The sequence below is a fragment of the Vombatus ursinus genome, unplaced genomic scaffold, assembly GCF_900497805.2.
Source record: "Vombatus ursinus unplaced genomic scaffold, bare-nosed wombat genome assembly UNPS02010193.1, whole genome shotgun sequence".
Lineage (NCBI taxonomy): Eukaryota > Metazoa > Chordata > Mammalia > Diprotodontia > Vombatidae > Vombatus > Vombatus ursinus.
Window position 1 is genome coordinate 8,429,288 of NW_020949971.1, and position 22,005 is coordinate 8,451,292.

At 47.2% G+C, this 22,005-nt stretch overlaps 1 protein-coding gene across 2 annotated transcripts; it reads left to right on the top strand.

Annotated features, from left to right (window-relative positions):
* The first annotated feature begins 4,478 nt into the window (after nt 1-4,478).
* EXOSC9 (exosome component 9) lies at nt 4,479-21,962 on the top strand. Of its 2 annotated transcripts, none has more exons than XM_027853650.1 (12): nt 4,479-4,681; nt 9,510-9,604; nt 10,104-10,223; nt 10,342-10,444; nt 11,322-11,459; nt 13,352-13,434; nt 14,324-14,456; nt 18,275-18,363; nt 18,835-18,981; nt 19,687-19,868; nt 21,018-21,096; nt 21,793-21,962. In XM_027853650.1, the coding sequence occupies exons 1-12, from the start codon at nt 4,616-4,618 to the stop codon at nt 21,869-21,871; spliced, it is 1,314 nt and encodes a 437-aa protein (XP_027709451.1). In that variant the 5' UTR covers nt 4,479-4,615; the 3' UTR covers nt 21,872-21,962. The 2 variants fall into 2 exon arrangements, with proteins under 2 accessions (XP_027709451.1, XP_027709452.1); XM_027853651.1 differs by lacking the exon at nt 4,479-4,681 and adding an exon at nt 5,686-6,054.
* The last annotated feature ends 43 nt before the right edge of the window (nt 21,963-22,005 follow it).

The following is a 22,005-nucleotide window of genomic DNA, read 5'->3' on the forward strand; positions in this document are numbered from 1 at the left end:
CAAGGGCTCCCGCCCCCCAAAGCAACAGCAACAACTGAGACTCAAAACAATGAGTCTGATAAGGGGTCCAATTGGGAAGAAACAAGTGAGGCCAGTTCTGCCAATGAGATTCCTTCTTTTACTAGGCGTGTGGTCATACAAAACATTATTTTTCTACTAGAGAGAGAGAATGGTAGCATGATTAAACTCAAAGCATAATGACTCCCATATTGCCTGTCTCCCCTTTCAAATTCCAGAGACAGGAAGATTTAGAGAAAGCATATCAGAAACAGTAGAGCTGCTGTCTCCTGATTCTGCCCTGTGGACCTTTCCTTTTCCCACCTAGAGGCCCTTGAGTAAGCCATCAATGTGGGGGACCTTAGGCTAAGCACAGAGAGGCAGACAAATGGGGACTGTGGAAGGTGTGAAGGCCAAGCAAAGGAGGGAACTTCCTTCGTCTTCCTGGATGAGGGCTTTAAGCAAGTACTCAATGCACCTCCTGAGATGAATTACAAGTTACAGGTGAGGAAATGGGCCAGCGCTATAGACGTTAACCTGGAGACCCAGTTTACAGCTCAACATCCACTCTCCATTAAACTTCCCAATGAGACAAGCACCCAGAACACTAGTTCAGTGCACTGGGGGGATGTGACAGGAGTCATTTCCTGTCTCCCAGAAAGGTATTCTAAGAGGAAACAGTTCTGTACAAGATTCTACCTGGTACCATCCTCCGTCATCATCCCTCCCCCCAAAACAAAGGAGCCAAACGTGGTGTTTATGAAAGACAAAAATCCAACAGATCTATCTGTGGGCTTAAAAAATAATTTTAAAATTTGATATTAACAATATCTTTTTGGGTTTTTTTTAAGCAAGCAAGGAAAGAGCCAAAAGAGCCAAAAGAGCCAGGGAAATGGGTCTGTTCCTCTCCCTTCCCCCAAAAGTGGGGAGATCACTAGTGCTGACGGACTGCCTCATCTCCCTACTGAGTTTATCCAGAGAGGACTTAACGATAGATTGTTCACAAGAAAACCGAGCTGTGATGGTTTTAGGCTCTCATTCTCAACCCCAAGTTGTTCTCCTCACCTTGCCAGAAAGACTGGAGAATAGGTCAACAAGGTATTCGGAATCCTTCTTCCTCCCACCACTAGGTGCAGAGTGTACATACGAATGCTGTGATTATTCCTGGAAGAAGTCACCCTGTTTCACTGAATTAAGAACAAACCCGGGACCCCTGGAGCTTTGTGAAGGAGTGGTGTGGCCGGAGCCACCACCCGAGTGTGCCAAGCATGCCTTCCTTGATCTATGCACCTTTAATAAGCAAACTGCTTTGTGAATGAGATGCCACGCTTTTGCACGTGGTCCCCCGTTTTGTTGGCTATATCCAGGTCAATCTGTCTCAGGAGAATGAACTGAATTATCACAGTGACATCCAAGCCAATGCCACCAGAAACCCAGCACGTTCAAGGGCCACCAACCACCAACCACCAGTGTCTTTCTGGGCATTAAGGCAGGGGGAAAAGGTCATGATTGCTGATGAATATTTTGTCTCCCAGGATGCCGCCAGTGGCAGAGAAATCTCTTCAGCATGTAGGATTTTCCTTTGTCCTTGTTACTGGTCCCCTTCATCTTCTGGGATGAACTTGTCAGAGGCCAGAGAACATCTGGTACTTGTCGAAGCAATACAGTAATTACGGGATTTTGCCAGAGGATGAGATCATGGGTGAGAGCGAAGGATTGTTGTATGCCAAGCTCAGGGTATGGCTGGCTTGCCAGGTCTTAACTCTGGAAAACAGGGCGTCTCCTAATATCTTGCCAGGACCTACGAAAGAGGACGGTATCTACTTCCAGAGAAAGAAATGTTAAGTAGAAGAATGCATAGTATGGTTTTACACAGTTACACACACACACACACAGGTCTGTGTCAAATGGTGGCCTTCACTACACTAGTGTGGGATGGCAAGGGAGGCTGACAGTTGGGAATTTAAAATGTAACAAAAAAAAAGAAAAGTTAAAAAAAGAAAACTCGAAAGGTAAGTTTACTTGAGTAATTAAAAGGGGATATATGATGTTGTAGAGATAGTATTCTAATGGGGGAAAAAGAAATATATTTATCTTCATCCCCTCAGTGTCTTCAAGGGTACTGAGTTAAAAAAGAAAAACATATGACCCCAGGTGGATTGTTCAGGATCTAAGGGGAGGAAGAGAAGGGAGAATAAAAGGTATATACTGGTTTAGTTTTTTTGGTGAGGCAACTGGGGTCAAGTGACTTGCCCAGGGTCACACAGCTAGTAAGTGTCAAGTGTCTGAGGCCGCATTTGAACTCAGGTCCTCCTGACTCTAAGGCTGGAGCTCTATCCACTGCACCACCTAGCTGCCCCACATATACTGGTTTAGAAAAGAGGGAGAAGGAAGAATGGATTTCTCTTAATTGGGGTGCAAGGGAACACTACACACACATGCAGGAAAGGACAGGAGAAGCAGGCATCAGATGAATCTCACTCTTACCTGAAATAGGCAAAAGAATTTTGGATATACAGACAGGCACAAAGAGTCTGGAGAAGAAAAACATCCAAGACAACACTTAAACAGAGACATGAGGATGGAAGAGGAGGAAAGAGAAGGGCAATTCATATTAGGATAACCCTGTAAAGACAACTTTGGGAGACTTGAGAACTCTGATCAATGCAATGACCAGCCATGTTTTCAAAGGACTTATGATGAAACACGTTTTTTAACACTATGAAATTGTTTTCCTTGACTATGCTTATTTGTTACAAGTCTTGTTTGTTTGCTCTTGGTTTTCTAATGGGAGTGTGAGGGAGAGAAAGGGGAGTTAAGCAATACTGATGAAAAAAAGAGTTTGTTGAAACATTTTTTAAAATGCACAGAAGCAAACAGAAGGGAATACAGACTAAGGGAACAGTTTTGAAAATAACATGGGCAATTTAAAATACAAGGGTTATGAAACTGAGTCACAGGTTCATAGGCCATCCCTTTTCTGTTCTGCTGCCTAAAAAGGAAATGCTTTTTTTTTCCTGGCATTTGGATGTACATTGGCCATAAACTGTGACCCATTTCTGCTCAACCGTCCCCACTGTCCCCCTCTTAGTAACTGCAGCGGAGGTGACCTTAGATACTCCCAACTTCTTGAGGGGCAGTATTCTTCCCTTGGGGACTTTTGTGGAGGGTTCATTCTAACATGACAAAGAAATAGAATTAAGACTTATTTTCTTTAGTTTTCCAATTTAATTTTCTTGTGGGGGAGAGATAACGAGTTCATTTTGGGCACGTGGAGCAAGGGCTGGATCTACAGATCTGTGAGTCATCCGCCCAAACCCCAGCAAGCGCGGCTCAAGGCCATCAGGTCAAGCCCCCTGCCTCCCGCTATGGCCCCCTCCCTCTACAGTCACGGTTGGGACCCGCCACGGGCTTGACTGGGTCAACTGCGCTGGCTCCTTCGCCCTCTCCTTCCCTGACCGCCCACTCATCCCAGGGTCTCCCTTCACGTTTCACATCAAAGGTCTCAAAAGAAGGTGGTGGGCTGTCCTCCAAGGGTAAGTGGTTGGGCCAGCACCCCGAATCTGACCTCCCTTCACCTTCCCCGCTCAGAAGCACTGCCCAGAGCCTGGGGGGGGGGAATGCCCCTGGATCTGACAGCTGGGGGGGCGGGGTCCCGGCAGGTCCCTGACCCTTTCTGCTCCCACTTCCTTATCAGGGACGTGGGGCTGGCCCACACCTGCCCAGGCTGCCCCAGGCGCTGACCCCAGCATTCTCTAAGGCATAAGCTGGCTTTCTAGTCTAAGGACCCACGCAGTATAAAGAGGCCACGTTCGCACTCAGAGGCCTTGGCTTTATACCCCGAGTGACCCCAGTATCTCCGGGTGGGTCACTTTTATTCCCTTTCCGTCGAGTCCTTCCAGTCCTGTCCGACTCTTCCTGACCCCATCTGGGGTTTTCTTGGCAGAGATGCCGGAGCGGTTTGCCATTTCCTTCTCCAGCTCACTTGACAGACGAGGAAACTGAGGCAAACGAGGTTCAGTGACTCGCCTCGGGTCACACAGCTGGGAAGCGTCCGAGGCCAGATTCGAACTTTATTCCCCAGAGAAGGGCGTACCCTGGGCAATCACCAGTAATCACCGATGACGACAAACACGAGGTTTCGGGTGCTCCGTGAAGCCGGGGTAACGGCACCGGAGAAGGGGATGGTCAGGGAGGACGCACAGTCCCGATCCCGTGGGCCTCCCTGGAGGAGGCGGCACGGCTGGGCCATTCAACAACAATTCTGGCCCTTTTCCTCCTCTATAAAGTGGGGACCTGGACTGCCCAGGTGATCTAGGTCTCGTGCCCTAGAACTGCCCGTGAACACGCCACTCGAGAGTGCGAGAACCCCCTTCGCAGGGGAGATGGCGGCGCCTGCGCGGAAAAGCCCCGGCCCTCGCGCGTGCGCAGAGCGACAGCCGAGCGCCCAGCACTCCCCTCCCCCCCATCTCCCAGGGCCGCGCACTGATGCCGTCAGTCTCCCGCGCGACCGAAGACGCCTGGGACTCACGTGAAGCGACGCGCGCTTCGCCTCGCTTCCATTCCCCTCCCTCTCTCCAGGCTCTAGGGTCTCAGCGCTCCCCGGAACGGCGGTGCCATGAAGGAGACGCCGTTATCTAACTGCGAGAGGCGCTTCCTGCTCCGAGCCATCGAGGAAAAGAAGGTAGGGAAGAAAGCCCGCGCGCCCTCGCTTCCTCCGCCCTCGCGCACGCGCGGCCTCGAGCCCGCTGTTTAGAGGCAAGGTGGGGGCGGGGCGGGGCGGGGCGGGGCGGGGCGGGGGCGGAGCAACTGTCATTCTCCCGGTCCGCCCCCTCCCTGGCGCGCATGGAGCAGAACGCATGCGCCTTCCGATGTCCGCGCGGGCTCGCCAGACTTTGGGCCGCGGCCACACAGTCAAGTGATACAAGAGGAAAGGGGTCCGATCGGAGCGTCTTCCGGGTACCCGCTCCCCAGCCTCCCCCCCGCTTCCGGGTTTATATGGGGAAGCGGCTCTGAACTTAAATCTCCGAAAAACCGGGCTTCCGTTCTGCCACGGACCCGGCCTCACTGTGGGCGCACGCGCACTTTAGGCGCCCCGGGATGCGGGGAGGTGGCGCGCTCGCGCATGCGCGCAGCCTGGCTCGCTCTCAGGCGCCTCGGGCGGCGAAGCCCCTCCTCCGTGCAGGCTGGCAGCCCGAGAGGGGCAGGGACGTGCCCCGCCCCCGCCGCTGCGTCTCTGTGAAGCGTCAAATACAAAATAAACCGCCCCGAATCCTGAGAGGCGGCCTGTGGGAGGGGCCTCGTGACGTCGGCGGGGGAAGCCCCGAGGGGCGGGGCCGGGAGCCCGCGTGCGGCCGCTGGGGCTTCTCCCCGGCTGTCCCGGAGAGGGCACAAGCAGCGCGGGGGCCGGCGGCCGGTTGGGTGGTGGCGAGGCAGAGCGGGCTGAGTCCGGGTGTGGGAAGGAAGGCTGGCGGAGTTGAGGGGCCCCCCGGGACGGTGGGGGGCGATGTGCGGAGGTGACAGCTGGGCAGGGCGCGCAGCCCACGCCCCGAGGCCGGACCGGAGGCTGATCCTCTGGGAAGGAAGAGGAGAGCCGGGAGTGTGAGAGGTGAATTGTGGCACGCCTGGCCCGCGCCCGAGACCCCGGCTCTCACTGCTCGCCAGCCCGCAGGGCTTCCCCTGCCACAGGCCTGGTCTTCTGACTAGGCGGAAGAGGCCCTTCTCTGCCTCAGTTTTACCGAATGGGCTGAGACCTGGGAAGGGCCTCGGCCTCCTACTGCGTGCCGCGTCTGGGGCCCTCTGCGGTCGGCCTGCTCTGTACCTTCTGGCCTCTGACCCCAGACGGCTCCAGAGGAGAGAGTGAGGCCGGTGACTGCGCAGCCCTGCCTCACTTAAGCCCGATTCACTTGCCAGTCAGGACATCTCCCACCTGAGGTCGCGGTCCTCTGAGAAGGAAGGACAGACAACAGCCAAACCCCCCACTGAGGAAAGGCCTTTGGATTTAGGGAGAGAGCAGCTTCCGGTGACTGAACAAGCCAGATGGCTGGGAGCTGGGAGGTGAGGGGGAGGGGAGAGGGGAGAGCCCTGAGGTGAAGGGGTGGGGGGAGGCGAGGCGAGGCGAGGCACCGAGGAAGGAGGGGAGGTCTGCAGAGGTGTTAGTTGTGGATGGTAAAGGAATCTGGATACAGATCCGAGGAGTTGAGAAAGCTCACCTGGGAAGTAAGGATACTTGTGGAGACTTCAGCATGTTAAGTCAGTTCCAAATCGAAGGCGTGGGCTAGAGACAGACAGGCTGTGCCACATACTGAACTGGTTGAGAAAAGAGGGAGAATGAGCCAGGGCTAGTCAAGAACACAGTGTAAAACCTGCACATTGGGCTGGAGTGAATCTCCAAAGCTCTCAGCGGAGGTCGTGGAAGGTCTAGAAGTGAAGGGACGAGCGAGGGGAAGTGCACACCTGTCTTCTGGTCTAGGGTGTCTGGCCGTTCATTACACACGAGTCCAGCCAAATCGGCCTTCTTCTGGCTGCCCCTCACACCATGTTCCATCTCCTGGCTCCATCCCTGGCGTACGCTCCCGCCTCACTACCTAGGATCCCTGACTTCCTTCAGAACTTACTCAGGGGCCACTCCTACATGAGCCCGTCCAGATCTCTACTCCTAATGCATTCACCCACCACCTTGTCTTTACTCAAGTTGATCTTAGCCCAAAAGCCAAAAAGCCATCTGTTTATGTTTTCCCCCTGCTAAAATATAAGCTCTTGGGCAGTGAGTACTGTTTTCTCTGTCTTTGTATCCCAAGCACCCGACACAAAGGTGGCTAATAAATGTTTGTGGATTGATTGGGGTCATGAGAGAAGATACATGCAATATGGGAAAGAGTGCCCAGGGATTCAGTGTTTTCTGTTGCAGGTGTTTTCTGCAAGGAGCTAAGAGGAATGTAAGCAGATGTCTAATATGTAAGGTAGTTTGTTTAAAAATGGAATGATACGGGAAGGATGGGGCTGACGTGGATGGGTGTGAAGGAATGAGGACAGGCACTTAGCCCGAGCCAATGGTTCTCAAAGAATAGTCCATAAATTTCAGATAGATGTTATTTCAGATAAAAAAAATTCATAAATAATCTTGTTAATATACATTTTACTTACCTAGTGTCTGTATGTTAAATACAGATAAAGAAACCTTGTTACTTATATGTACGAACCTCAAAATATTTCAGACCCTGAACTCATGAAAAATTCAAAAATAGCTACTATTATTGAAGGGAAAGTGGGTGCACTCAAGTCTCCAGACTCTTTCTTAGAGGTGCCTCAAAGCAAAGAATACATACTGTGTGGCCCCCCCCCCCAAAAAAAGGTTTGAGAACCACTGGTCAAGAAGGGAGCCTTGTGACAGTAGAATGTCACACCATGTCTGTTAGCAGTGGTGATGTTTATCTGATTACACCCTGAGCAAGATGGGGAAAGACCCTCCAGAGCAGTGGCCAGATGCCTGTTCTGGTAGACCCTGGTATGAGACTGGATGAAGCCTGGCCTGGGGTTCAGGGGAAGTTTGACTTGCCCCCTTCTTGCAGCTCTGCCCTAAAGGAAGCCCCAAGGCTGAGTGGATTCACTTGGGGGGAATAGTAGGGTCCCTGGTGACAAGAGACAACTTCAGTCAATCAACAAACATTTACTGCATCACATGGCAGTATGCCTGGTGCTGAGGATACAGTTCCTGTCCTTAAGGAGCTTACATTCCACTGGAGGATGAAGCATATTATAGATAAGTCAATGCAGCAGATAAGAGAATAAATACAGTGGTTTGGTGAGACTTGGGGAAGGAAATCAGGAAGGCTTGAAGGAGGTGCCACTTGACCAGGAGAATGGTGTGTGCTCAACAGAAATAAGGAAGTTACGAGGAAGAGTTGGTTTTGTTGGAAAGATAACGATTTCTATTTTGACTGTGTTGAGTTTGAGGTGTCTACAGTAGGCCATGGCATCTAGGTAGAGGTATTTAGAAAAAGGTAAGAGTTGAGTGTGCATCTCTGGGAGTTTTCTGGATAAAGATCATTACTGAACCCATGGTTCTTGAGGGCAAAAACAGTTTTTCATTTTTGCTTTTGTGTCCCTAATGTCAAAATGTTTGTTAAATTGATTAGCCAAGCTTAAAACACTGTACAGATGTTCTCTGACCTTTCCCATTCCCTCTCCTCACAAAACAATCTATTCATAAACTATCTGTCTTGCCTATTCTTGCAACTATCCTTTCCTCACTGTTCCCACTACCATCAGCCTAGGCTGTCATTACCATCCACCTGGACTCTTGCTCTCACCTCCTGACAGGACTTGTGGTTTTTTCTTTCTGCCCCTTCTACTCAGTCCTTCATATCAGTACTAGAATAGCTGTCCCTTTGCACAGATGTGGTCATGTCATTTCTCTGCAGAAAAGTCCCTGCTGGCTCTCTATTGTCTACCAAGTAGGCTTTGAACATCTACCAGAGTTCAAGACCCTCACAATCTGATACTGCTCTAACCTTAGTTCATTCTGATTCCCCTGGACACACTCTTATGTTTCAGCCCAATTCTGCTCCTCAGAACCTGTTCCTTCCTCCTCAGGCTCCCACATCTGGATTTTCCCAGGTGGGATGACCAAGGCATAGTGAGGACCAAAAACTAAGCACCAAGATCAACCTAATCCCATGCCTTCTTTCTAAGCCAGCTTCCCTTTCCTCCTAACTACACATGTCCTAAGCCTTTCCCTTCCCTGGCCACCCCATGGGAATCACCATAACCTTGTATTATGCAGCCCTTCCCTTTCTCCTCCCATGTTAAGTGTTATTTGTCAGTAATGGCCACCCTGTGGATGTTTTATCATATTGTGCTTCAGCTCAAGGCTGTCAGCCTCTCCAAAGTTGGTTTCCCATTTTCTCATGTCCTGCTTGTGTCTTATCCCCCCATCCTCGTGAAAGATTCAGCTGTTTGTGGCCTGTAGAGTTCAGCTGTGATCTGTAGTAGGGTATGTTTTTGTTTTGTGTTAATGGAAGTACCCTCTTACCAAACCCACCAGTACAGCCCTTTCGTTTCCACTTATGGTGGAGGCCTCAAAAAAAGAAATGCCTCTGTGACTTTTTAATTTTGGGGGGAGGGAGGGGAAGGTAAGAAACTGGTCTGATTATCTTACTAGCTTCCACTATTAGAAATTTATCATTCTAATAAAAAGTATTATGGGTTTATGAGATGTTTGGTTTTAGAAATGAATGTCAGGATGATAGTTTAATTTAGCACACATTTTAAAAGTTCTTACTGTCTCCTGAGTCTAGTACCAGGTGTTAGGGAGACATAAGGTTTTGGTAAGACATAGTCTCTGCTCTCATGGAGCTGATGGATTAGTAAAGGATAAGACACCACCAGATAGAAAAGGCCACGTGAAGCCTGAGTGCTTTTGAGTTGAATTAGAGCTCCCAAGTTTAGTGAACTGTTTGGACCTCCTGAGATTTCTCCTTGCCTATGAAACTGTTGTTTTTCTCTTGAAGCGCCTTGATGGCAGGCAGACCTATGATTACAGAAACATCAGAATTTCGTTTGGAGCAGACTATGGCTGCTGTGTTGTGGAGCTTGGGAAAACAAGGTAAGAAAAGGCTAACCATCGCGTTTAAGTATAATAAAAATCAACTTGAGAAGTACCTCATGGGCTTAGCATTTTTGTCATTTGAAAAGTCTCTGAAACCACCCTGGCCCTCACTTTTTCTCATCTATAAAATGAAAGGATTGGACCGAAGGTCCTCTGATGTTGTGGAAGGGTGACCACAAGCAGAGATTCTCGTTTAGCTGGGGCTGGTGGCTCTTCTGAGCTGTACTGGGCTGTGCCAGCTGGGCATTTGCACCAAGTCTGGCATTAGTGGAGTGAGCCCTGGGTCCCAGGAGGGACTCAGCTCAGGGAGCAGTGTGTAGGTCAGAGCTCCTGGGCCAGTCAGGAGTGGGATCATGTCCTGCATGTCCAGCCTGGGCTAGAGAGGAAGATTCAATTTAAAAAAAAATTTTAAATCAATCAATCAATCAGTCGAGATGAGTTGTAAGAAATGAATGTGTCCGTTTCACTGACAAATGTTTGTTTTTTGTTTTTGCAGAGTTCTTGGGCAAGTTTCCTGTGAACTTGTTTCTCCAAAGCTCAGTCGGGCGACAGAAGGTATTCTTTTCTTTAACCTTGAACTCTCTCAGATGGCTGCTCCAGCTTTTGAACCCGGCAGGTATTGGATTCTGTTTTTCAAAAAGGATTTACTCTGCTTTTGGCAGAGGAAAATGTATTGCGGCAGTGAGTTTGTGTTTTAAGGGCGATCTCTCATCAGCCCATTCCTGTTTTTGTAGGCAATCAGATCTCTTGGTGAAGTTGAATCGACTCTTGGAAAGATGTCTAAGAAATTCGAAGTGTATAGACACCGAATCTCTCTGTGTTGTTGCTGGCGAAAAGGTACAGAATGTGCCTTCAATGGTAAACACTAGGAGAAATGTCATAGATTTGTGGGGCTCGGTGTCTGTCCTTCATTCACAGAGCTTTAGTTGATCTGACCTTTTCGTGGGGCATTCTCCGATCTCTCCCAGAGGCTGCTTAAGGACATACTTAGGGCATTATCCTGTTTATTGTTAGGAAGGCATAAGCGTCTCTTTATTGTGAGTAGAATTTGGTCTTTATGAAGATCACTTTGTTTCTGTTAAAAAAAAATAAACAACTGTTGTGTTGCACAGAACTTACACGTTAGAGTTATAGAATCGCCTTTCCCATGAGCTTTCGGGTCGTCATACACATTTATTTCATTCGTTCTACTTCAGGTATGTCATAGAGGCAGATAGCACTTTCGTCTTTTACAAGTGAAGACCGTGTACACTCAGAGATTATTTGGTTAACCTCCCTGAGTCCATACAAAGCAAGGATTGGAACCCAGCTCTCTTGACTGTCAGTCCGGTGATTTTTTTCCTCTGCAGTCATGGTGCCAGCCTGGCAGAGGGGTCACTTTGGACTTAACCTTGGCTGTAATAGACTGACTTGAACTACGGCAAGTCACTTTCTGTTTCTGCATTCCATACTCCAGTGCCTCTTCTATTTGGCCGCATTACAGAAATGTCATCACAGTCTCTTTTAGAGACAGGCAGCAGGTCCCGACAGAGGTGTCATCCTCACCATCGCCACATCCTGTGTTCTTTCCACCCTACCAGGCTGCCTGGTGACATGTTTCTTCCTCGACTTTACAGACTTGCTTTCTTTGACTTGTTCGCAGTATTTAAAAAGTAATTACGTTTTACACATAGTGTACAAGAAGTTATTTTTTATTATTCTAATTCTCTTGCAGGTCTGGCAGATCCGTGTGGATCTCCATCTGTTAAATCATGATGGAAATATTATTGACGCCGCCAGCATAGCAGCGATTGTGGCGTTGTGTCACTTCAGGAGACCCGATGTGTCAGTCCAAGGTGATGAGATCACCCTGGTAAGTCTTTGTAGCGATAGCTAAGGGATCTTTTGGTGGACCCCTTATTTCAGTGGTGCTGGTGCTTGGAGGTTAAATTCCCAAAGTGCCAAGTCATAGCTGTCTAAGTCACCATGCCTAGAACAGCACCAGGGGTAGAGAGGTGCTTATCAGAAAGTGTTGATAAAGAGAGGCAGCAGGGTGTTGTGGATGGAGGGCCAGCCTTGGGTCAGTAAGCCTTCTGTTTGGGTCCTGACTCTGACATGTCATGGCTTTGTGACTGTGGGAAGTCACTTAAACTCTCAGTGGCCCCAACACATTCTGGCAGAGAGAGCTTTCCACACTAGGAATTTCCTGCAATTGATGAAATCACACGTCTAAACCAAAAACTGTATTAATGATGGTTGTGGTTCCAGGCATTTGGATGGGATAAATGCTCAAAAGACTCAGAAAGAGAAGAATGCAGGAGAAAGTGTGTCGGGTGGCAGTAGGGATAAAAAAGAAGTATGATTTAGGAATCCACTAGAAAATGACAGAAGCTGCCATTCCAGCGTGAAATGCTCCATGCTCATGACCTCATTAGAGTCTCACGACATCTCGATGACAATCAGGACACAGCTCTTAACCCCATTTTCCAGATGAGGAAGCCAAAGCCCAGAGAGGCATAGGGGCTTGCCCAGAGTGTCACTGTGGGTTATGATCAAACTCAAATTCAGTTCAGTTCAACTCTCCTTGATTAAGAAACTACTAGATGCCTGTGGATTTGGGGGATGACCAAATGAGGCTTGGTACCTAATGGAAAATCAGTGTGCGATGAGAAAGGAGGAATGGGTCAATACCAAGAAACAGTCAAGATATCTGTCTCTACACCAATAACAAGAGAAGAAACAGAAGGCATTTTGCCAGATGCTATAGAGAAAGAGGCAAAAACTGAGCTAGCCTCTGCTATTTGAGAAGCATTCTGCTGGGGTTAGGGGAATACAACAGGCACAAAAGTAAGTAAAGACAAGGGGATCTGAGGAGGGCGGGAGGTTTAACCTCTAGGGACCCCAGGGGAGGTGTCCTCGAGTCAGTGACACTTGAGCTGAGCCCTGAAGGACCCTGCACAGTAGCGATGATGAGAGCATGGGGCAGGACTGCCTGGGTGTTCAGTTGCAGAAGGTGGAATCCCAGGGTGGTTAGGAGTAAATTGCTTTGTAAACCTTAAAGCACTGAACAGATAAGGGTTGTTGTGCTAACTGATGATCAGGGGCCCAGGCCAGGTGGAACTTGTGCTCCGTGGGCCTTTGTGTTCCTGAAATGTTGAGGGAAGAAGCTGCCCAAAAGGCATCTCACTCCCGGAGCAGCATGCTCTTGGCTTCTGGTTTCTGAGAGTTTCTGCTTCTCTGAGACTGGTGATCTCTGATGGATCTGAGTCTAGTACCAAGCGCTCTCTGAAGCTTAGACTTTCTCATGGTGCCAAGGCTCCGGTGGCATCCCGCTGGCATTTGGGTGCCTGGGGAGGAGGCTGAATGCATGCTTGGTACCAGCTCCAGAGCTTCATCCCAAGGTGGCCCACTTGGAGGATGCCCTGTGCAGGAGGCAAGCATTTGGCTTGGGTACCCGCGTCCCTGGCAGACGGCCCACGTCCTCTTGTGACTCCCTGGAGCCCGGGTCTCTGGTGACTGTATCAGTCACACTGAGGCTTCTCCCAGCTCCTGCACTGGCCCTCTCAGGACCCAGGGACACTGGGGAGAGAGCTTCAGGAGGGAGGATTCCAGGGTCAGAGAGGCATCGGAGAAGGAGATGGTTTTTGCAGCAGTGGTGACAAAGGGGCATTTTATTTTTTCCCCTTGAGCCTCTAGACCAGTTCATTTTTTACGTGTCTACCACCTTGACGTCTTGGAGTTACGGGCCGTTGTGTTTTTGTGCAGTACGCGCTGGAAGAACGAGACCCTGTACCTTTGAGCATCCACCACATGCCCATCTGCATCAGTTTTGCCTTCTTCCAGCAAGGGTGAGTCACAGGGGTTTGTCATCAGGAGCAGAAACAGATGGCCTAAGGACAGCGCCAGAGTGTACGTCGATAACACACACGCCCTCTGATCCACAGCCACTCTTGTCCGGCAGCACCAGGGGCTGGCAGGGTCAGCAGCAAGTCTGGGACTCAGCCTTAGACAGTTGTCCAGGGCACTGAGAGGTGACTGGCCCAGGGTCACTCAGCCAGTACGTATCAGAAGGAGGGCTGGAACTCAGGGAGTAAGGACCTGGAAAACGATGGGCTGTGATCAGGTCATTAGGGGTTCAGTATTTTTTCTCTGTCACCTCTGAACAAGGACTGGAGAAAAGCGCTGAGAAGCCCTCAGTGGACTCATCCCATTGAACTGATAGTTGAGACTTTCATTGTAAGTTGAACTATTTTGATGGAATATAATCAGAGTTTTGAAATACTCTTAGGGTCATGAGTTTTGCCATATCATGGCATTTATTGTACTTTGAAATTTGAAATGAAATCCTAGATGGAAAGGATTAGGGGAAGAGTGGACTTGGAATTAACATAAATCATCAAACCATGTCCATGTGATCTAATTTTTTGTAGAACACTTAAGTCATCTAATCAGCCAAAGACAAATTCTGCGATATTTGAAGAAATCGATATTAACAGAGAGGTTTTGCAATAATTGCCCTGTTGGGTTTTCCAAGAGAGATGCATCTGGCATTTGCTCTGTGTTCATAAACGTAATCATTCTCTTTGGCTCTCAGTGCTTCCCCAGGTTGCTTTCTAGTAGCACAAGATGGTGTCATTTTAGTTTTTCAAAACCCCTATCTTAACCCTTGAGTCACTGCATGTCTTGGATTTGTTCTGGATTATTAATACTAATTAAAATGTTAAATTTTTATTTCAGAACTTACTTATTGGTGGATCCCAGTGAGCGAGAGGAACGTGTCATGGATGGCCTGCTTGTGATCGCCATGAACAAACACCGTGAGATTTGTACCATCCAGTCCAGCGGCGGGATCATGCTGCTCCAAGATCAGGTGAGGTGTTAGGTAGGATGGCGGGAGGCGTTGTGTGGGTCGAGGCCCCAAGCTCATCTTACTCGCTTACATCAAGTCTTGAGTAGGTTTGTGTGTAGATAAGGTCAGTTCTCAGCCACATGATCCAGGCACTGATGGATGCTGGTCTCTCATAATGCTCACTTAATAATATTTCAGAGCAGCGCATTGTGGGTGCCCCTTACCGATGCAGATCACCTCTTCCTACCTGGGGAAGTAGCCAAAAGGAGTTGTCATCTCGTGCCAGCGTTCGAGCCATGAGTGCCCTGTCCTCGGGTGTCATCATCGAAGCAACACACACCCTCTCCCCCTTTACTTCCTCACCGTGAGGATAGAAATGAATGAGTAGCGTTAAGAAATGAACCTTCTGGTTCCCAAGCTATTGTGGATGCCAAGCTCAAGTCTGGATGTAGCTGTGTGGAGGATCCAGATAAATGAAAGGATGGTGTTAAAGCATTTTTAAAACAAATAATTCAGACAGCATGTTGTAATGGATCGAGAGCTCACTGCAAAGCCAGAAGACCTGGGTTCAGATCCCACCTCTGATACATACTGGTTATATGACATTGGGCAAGACACTTACCCTTTCAGTGATAGTCTCTGCAACTCTCTAGGACTGTATGTTTCAGAGAAGATGCTGAACTTTCTTGGTAGAGAGTTTTCCTCACTCAGGAATTCCCTAGCCCAGTGAAATCACAAATATAGGCCTTCCTCTTCCCTATGTCCTTGTCATTTAAGGACGATAGGAAAAAATATCTGAGGTTTTTTTTTTTAACTAGCTTAAGCTATATAAGCCTCTATTTGAACTGATGCTCGAACAGTGTTTCATGGACTTTAAAGTATCCTTTCTCAAGGGATCTGAAAGATAGAGAAATAGCAAAGGTGTGGGGGGAATCTCAGACATTCTTTTTATCAGAAAAAGTGACCAAAGGACATCAATACTTTCCCAACCGCAGGCCATTGTTCTGTCCATTTTCTCAAAAGTTTTCATCTGGACGTGTAGTGAGGGCATTCTTGATGAAGATATAGAAGAGGAATAAGGAGGCTTTCTCAGATGAGATTCTCCAGCAGACCCCAGTCATGCACTCGACTGAGAGGGGCAGAGAATTCAAGGCCCCACGTGCTTATTGTTTGTCGATTATGAGAAATGATGATTTGGGGGAGCCCCGAGTCAGAGTCATCCAACATCCATAAGTGATGTTAACAACAGAGTAACTGTGTTCATGCCTCTGATTATGAAAGTGAAGCAAGGCATAAGATAGGAAGATGTATGCTGCTGTCATGTACGCGTGCACCCTGGAGTCCACTTGGAGTGAGGCCCTTCAGATTCTGCTCGTTAATGACTGTGCAGATTGAATCAGGCCCAGGCATGCTGTGGAGCCTCCCGATGAGATCTGCAAGCATTCAAGAGCTCAGCATCTAGCCAGGAGAGAAAGGCCTCTTATCTAGACAAGATCATGTGCATTTGGATGGACCGCCCATGGAGATCATCCATCTGTGTATGTGTCATGGACCGAAGGTGAATGGATGGTGAGCAGAGCTCAGAATTGGATGGAAAGAGGAAAGCCAGCTGGATTGCCCTACTCTTTTGATGTATGACTGTGAATCAGGGCATGCTGCTGTCTCCAAAGATTTGAAGGTGAGGATGATCCCAGGGACGACTGAGCAGGCGGCAACAGATTATGTTTATCCAGGATTTACCCAGAAGTGGTGGAAGGAGAAACATAACCAGGAAAAGAATTGGCTGTCATGGAGTGAAAGTGAAGGAGCCCTGAGGCCTGCGTGTCCCACTGGCGTCTGCTGTGCCAGGAGAGCCGCTGTGGCTGCTGGGTTATGTGCTCTGGCTGTGAGGAACGCCCTCGTTAACAAGATCATCAATCCATTGATGGTCCTAGAGGAGTTCGATCCCCTGGAAATACGAACTTGAAAGAGTAATATTGAAGTCACCATGTTTAGTGTGTAACGTCCTTATTCTGCAGCTGAGGAGTCGGGGGCCTAGAGAGAAGTCACTTGCTGAAAGTCCAGTCATAGAGCCAGGATTGAACTATGTGTGCATTTAACTGGTGCCCACTGAACGACTGAGATCAGCATCTCACCACCAGCCAGGAATGAATGCTTTGGCTTTGGCCTTGACAGAATTGACCTTTTGAAGAAATGTAAGAAGTCATCATCGTATCACTCAGAGGCGGCCTGCTTCTCTGAAAAGCAAACAGACAAACAAACAAAAACAGTTGAGCTAGTCACCCCAGTGCCTTAAAACTCATTAGCCCAAAATGCAAAGGACCAGAAAAAAATGAACTTTAAATTGCCATGTCTCAGACAGTTGAGGTTTTTTGTTGAAAAATTCGGGTCATAGTGTCAGTTTTAGAGCTGGTGGTGTCAGACTCCAGTAGAAATGGGGTCACTGAACTGTACATTGGGATCCTTACCAGCCACATTTTCCCATATCAAGCCTCGTGTTAACATTAGCTGTGTTTTATTGTGTTTTTGTTCATTCTGTTAAATGTCTCCCAATTACATTCTAATCTGGCTCAAGCCACACAAAGCAGTGTTGTGGGCTCCATGTGGGCTGCTATGTTTGATACCTCTGATCTGGCCCAGTTCCTCATTTTACAGATGAATAAGCTGAGGTCTAGAGAGGACAACCAGTTTTTCAGGGTCCCAGAGGTGGATCTAGCTCCTCTGACTCCTAAATTCCATGTTCCTTCATCTAAAGAACATCAGCATTGGAATTATACCGCTGTCCCTTCCCATTGCCACTTTCCCCATTGTGGTGTTAGCATAAGAAATTAAATGAAAATTTTGAGGGAGTTTTGTGGACGGGCAGCAGACGACACAGAAAAAGTTTAGAAACTCAGAAATGCATAAAAACCCCATAAAAGAAAAAGAAAAAATTCAGACTTCTCTGTTATGGAGGGCCAAAAAAATTATGCAGATTTTCTAGATCATGAGGATGCTGAGCCCCAGCCCCCACAGTGTGAAAGGGAGAACTGTATGTTGTTTTAAAAAAAAAAAAAAGTTGTACTATTTTAATCTGTCAGCAAATATTTCTGTATTGAGTGCTCACTATGAGCTCGGCACTGTGCTGTGTACTGGGGGTGCTGAGGCGAGATGAGTCCCTTTCCACAAGGTGCCCACATGCTCACAGCTCTGAACACACATGACATAGGCAGGGTAGATGGAAGACATTAGAATTCATGAAGTGTTTATTTGAGATACAAGACTTGTCAGTTGTTTTGGAATTTGGAAATTCTCTACATTCTTTTTTTTTTTTTTTAAACCTGGAGCTTTTGAACAGCCCTGCTCCTAGGTTGTTATGACCCATAGAAGTAAAGCAGCAGACCCAAATTAAATACACTTGTGGGACTCTCGAAAGGCCTTTCAGATATACTTCACAGGATGTTGGGGTTGAAAATCCCCAGCACGAAATAATTATTTTATAATACTAATACTCATTCTTTATATGCCATCCAATCTTACGGTATTTATTTTGTTGCTGTCGACTTAAATCATATTGTTTGAGCCAATGACACATGAATAGGAGACTAGTTTGGAATTAATCTCCATTTCAGATTTTTAAATAACAAAATACTACATTTAATTGTTAGGGAACACTCAGATAATTGAATTTCCTCTTTTAAAAAAGAGCACCTCATTGGGCAAAGGTGCTTAAATTTATTGGCAATATTTTTAGAGTTAGACCAACTGGTCTCAGAACCAAAATGTGCCTGTTTTTATTGTGTTAGGATACGACATTTGACATTTTGTTTTCTTTGAGTAACATTGGCTTTCACAAACAGGTTCTGAGATGCAGCAAAATCGCTGGTGTGAAGGTGGCGGAGATTACAGAACTCATACAGAAAGCCTTGGAGAATGACAGGAGAGTGAGGTGAGTTGGATGGAGAGGAAATGTCATAGACTCCTGGGTATTCTTAGCCCACCTGGCTTTTCTGGTTAGAAACCTCCACCGCATAGAAGAGCAGCCACTCTTTCTCTCACCGATGTTCCTTGTCCACTAATTGCAGTTAGAGTCTAAGTGTGTTTGTGAAAGCCACTGGTGTGCTCCCTGTCTTGTATTTTCTGATCTGTCATTAAAAAGAAATTTGCCAGAGAAGACAAGTCCTCCCTCTAAGTTACTGCAATTTCTTAAGGAAGCAAAAGTAAGAAGATAATTTGTAAATGATCTCCAGTTGAATAGTACCTCATTTTCTGCGTTTTCACACGTGGGGTGAGGTCATGATGGCCAACAGAATGCACATCAACCTGATTTTGAGGCTCCTTGCCTATCACTGGATAAATAAGCAGAATGATTTTGCCCTTTTGTTTTCTCACACCAAAAAAAAACCAAAAAACAAAATAGGAAAGAAGGTGGAAAGTTCGGCTTTGCAGAATCAATAGCAAACCAAAGGATCACAGCTTTCAAAATGGAAAAGGCCCCTGTGGATACGTCAGATGTGGAAGAGAAAGCAGAAGAAATCATAGCAGAAGCAGACCCTCCTTCAGAGGCGTATCTTTTCTGGCGGTTGTGTTCGTAAGAAGTGATCGTAGAAAACTAGCTCAGGCCATTACACTCTAAATTCTGTGCCCTGCCCCCCAGACCTGTAATCAGTCAGTGTTAGTTATCAGGATTTGCATTTCTTCTTAAGGTAGTCCTCATTGTTGGAAAATGTAATCACTTTGAACAGTTAGGAACTATCTGCGAAGAGTAGAATAACGTAGCTTGTAAAATGAAAAGTTAAAATCATTCTACTCCTCGTTTTGCCTCCAGAAATCCAGGACTTTAAGAGCCAGGTCACTCCACCCATGGCTGGTAGATGCTTCAATCCTGGTTTTTCCAGAAGGAGCCATGTTTATTGTCTCCTCAAGAGAGCCCTTGGCGTCTGCCGCTGCTGGCTCTGATACAGCTTAGCACCGCACCAGTGTTATCTTTATGTTTATCTTTAGCTTTGTATCATATAAATGAATAGGTCACATTTATATTTATTGCATAGCCCTTTATTTCACCCGTCCTCCAGTCATCTGCGTTAGTCACATTGATGGAGGGCGTACATAGTTGACCTTGTATGCAGGCTGCTAAGTTATCTGTGCCACACTTGTTTTAAGTGGGCTCCCGTGATTCTTAAACAAAAAACCTCTTCTCATGTTGCCTGCTCTTTGGATCACGGGTCAGATGGGATTTTGGTTGGTTTCTTAGTTTCCTTGACAAGTTGAGTGTTTCTAAACCGGTGTTATGGACTCCTGGGACCGCCCAGATTGGAGAAGGGATAGAGAGTTCCTGGGGCGATCTGGAAGAGGAAGAGGAAGGGGATGACGGTGGCAGCGATGAAGTCACCATTCTTGACAGTGTCAAGATGGAAACAGAAGACCAGAATGTTGGAAACCACATGGGTGATGGTAAGTTCTGCTGCGATTTGGAATAACAGCCCAACTATTGGTTTTCATCAGCTCCGTGCTTGGCTTTACTTCCTGTGGGCTCGCCACCTTCCTCCGCTGAGACACGCAGGAAAGCCAGGTCACAGTGGAGCATGCACCCTGGCACACAGCGGTCATCGCTAGTTGTGGATCTTGGCCGAGCCCCCAGGACTGTGTGAGGGACAAGGGCAGACAGCAGAAAGCTTGTTTTTGATCCTCAGGTGGCGCAGTTACGGTTCCCTGCACCCGTCACCCAGTGTAATTCATTAATACCCAAAAACACTGCCAGATTGGAATGGCCTACAAAGGGAAATCGAGTAAAAATATCATTTGTAAAATAGCCTGGACCATTATCTCAGGTTCTGAACTTTGATTGGGAGGGTGGAGGAGGGACTAGCTCACTTCATCGCAACGTGGTTTAAAATAGGTAGCCCCACCAGATTAGGACCCCCATGCTCTTAACTGTGCGGGGAATTCCCACCACCAGTGCAGTTCTGCTCACAAACACGTGTCCTGGCAGCTAGCCAATGTCTGAAGCAGGATTTGAACCTAGGTCTTGGTGATTCTGAATTTGGCACCCACTGCTTCTCAGTGAATGCATACAGGTGATCAGACCAACCAACCCGACACATGTAGTTTCCCAGAGTCCTTGGAGAGACATTCCTATTCGTGTAAGGGCAGGTGTGGCCTCATCTGTCTCACTGAGCACACAGTAGAGCTTCCCTGTCACCCACAGCCCGCGGCACCTAGAGAAACGGGCTCCAAGCCCTACACTCTGGCCAGCTGCACCTAGAGACCGTGCTTTCCCCCAAAGCCAATTATTTCTTGGAAACAAAATTCAATAATTCATTTAATGAAATCTATATATTACAGCTTTTGAATAATCCATACAGAAAACATTTATTGAAGACCTGCTATGTACAGAGAGCCCCTTATCGGAAATAAAATACAACACGTTAGAGCTGGCCTTCACCAACTGTCCTCTAAGATAGCCATCTACTGACATTGACTCATCACCTGCACTCTTTAGGGCTCGCGGTTATTCTGAACTATACTTTTATTGAAACTATTTAGCATCATCTCGTCTGTACACTTTTGCCTAACTTAATAGGATTTTTTTATTTCTTAAAGATACTCCTATAGTTCTGTCAGACAGTGAAGAAGATGAAATCATCATTTTAGAACCAGGAGAAAATCCAAAGAAAACAAGGTAACTGAAGGATTTGATTTATTTCAGCAGTTATTAATGTTAATGCAAATGGTAATTCAACTCTTGATACTATGTTTCATTATCAACATCTCTTCTCCAAATGTAGAATTTTAAAATGCATATGTAAAAGTATAAACCTCAGCAGACGGCCACCAAAGATTCCTTTTTATACTGATTATAGTGAATTGTCCAGGAAAGGCTGTCTGGGCTTTCTTAAAAATGTGTACTGTATGACAAAAGTCTGTGAAGGTCAAAGAAAAGAAGAGAGCTTGAACTCTTCACATAAGCCCATTTTAAGTGTGGTTAAGATGGAGTCATTTGGACCAACTTCCACTGGACGAAGCAATTTGGACAGTTTGTTGTACCTGATAGCTTCTCGGGACGGGGAAGACAGCCAGGCCTGATGTGAAGTCACATGTTGGCCTGAGGCCTCGACAAAAGATTTTTTCATCATTATTTAAAGGTGGATATGACCCAGCAATTAATTTTCCTTGGTTGAGTGTGAAGTGTAGGTGGGGTCTGACAATGCTAGCAGTCATCCCAGGCGATGCCTTTCTCAGACAGGCCTGGCAGACGCACCAGTCTGTCCTCCAAGCTGACTGCTCACTAAGTATTATTTCCTACCAAAAGAAACATCTAGAAAGACGTGTCTATAATTGGATACATGTCTTAGGCTTTGATTTCATTTGTTTACAGAGTACAGGCCAACTCTCAACAGGGGAAAGTCTCAAGTAAAAAAGCCATTAGAAAGAAAAAGAAGCAGCCTGCTGACTAAAGCTTCCAAAACACTACTGGAGAGTACGTTCAGGAGTGTTGTGGATTTTTACATGTATGTTTTCTTGATTTAAAATAAAGTATCTAGAGAATGTCTCGTGTCATTGGATTAATTTGAGAGGTTGAATCTCCTTG

Coding starts and splice junctions, on each gene's coding strand:
- EXOSC9 (XM_027853650.1), top strand. CDS start 4,616: ATGAAGGAGACGCCGTTATCTAACTGCGAGAGGCGCTTCCTGCTCCGA. Junction 13,435..14,323: donor TTTGCCTTCTTCCAGCAAGG/GTGAGTCACAGG, acceptor TTTTTATTTCAG/AACTTACTTATTGGTGGATC. Junction 18,982..19,686: donor GCAGACCCTCCTTCAGAGGC/GTATCTTTTCTG, acceptor TGACAAGTTGAG/TGTTTCTAAACCGGTGTTAT.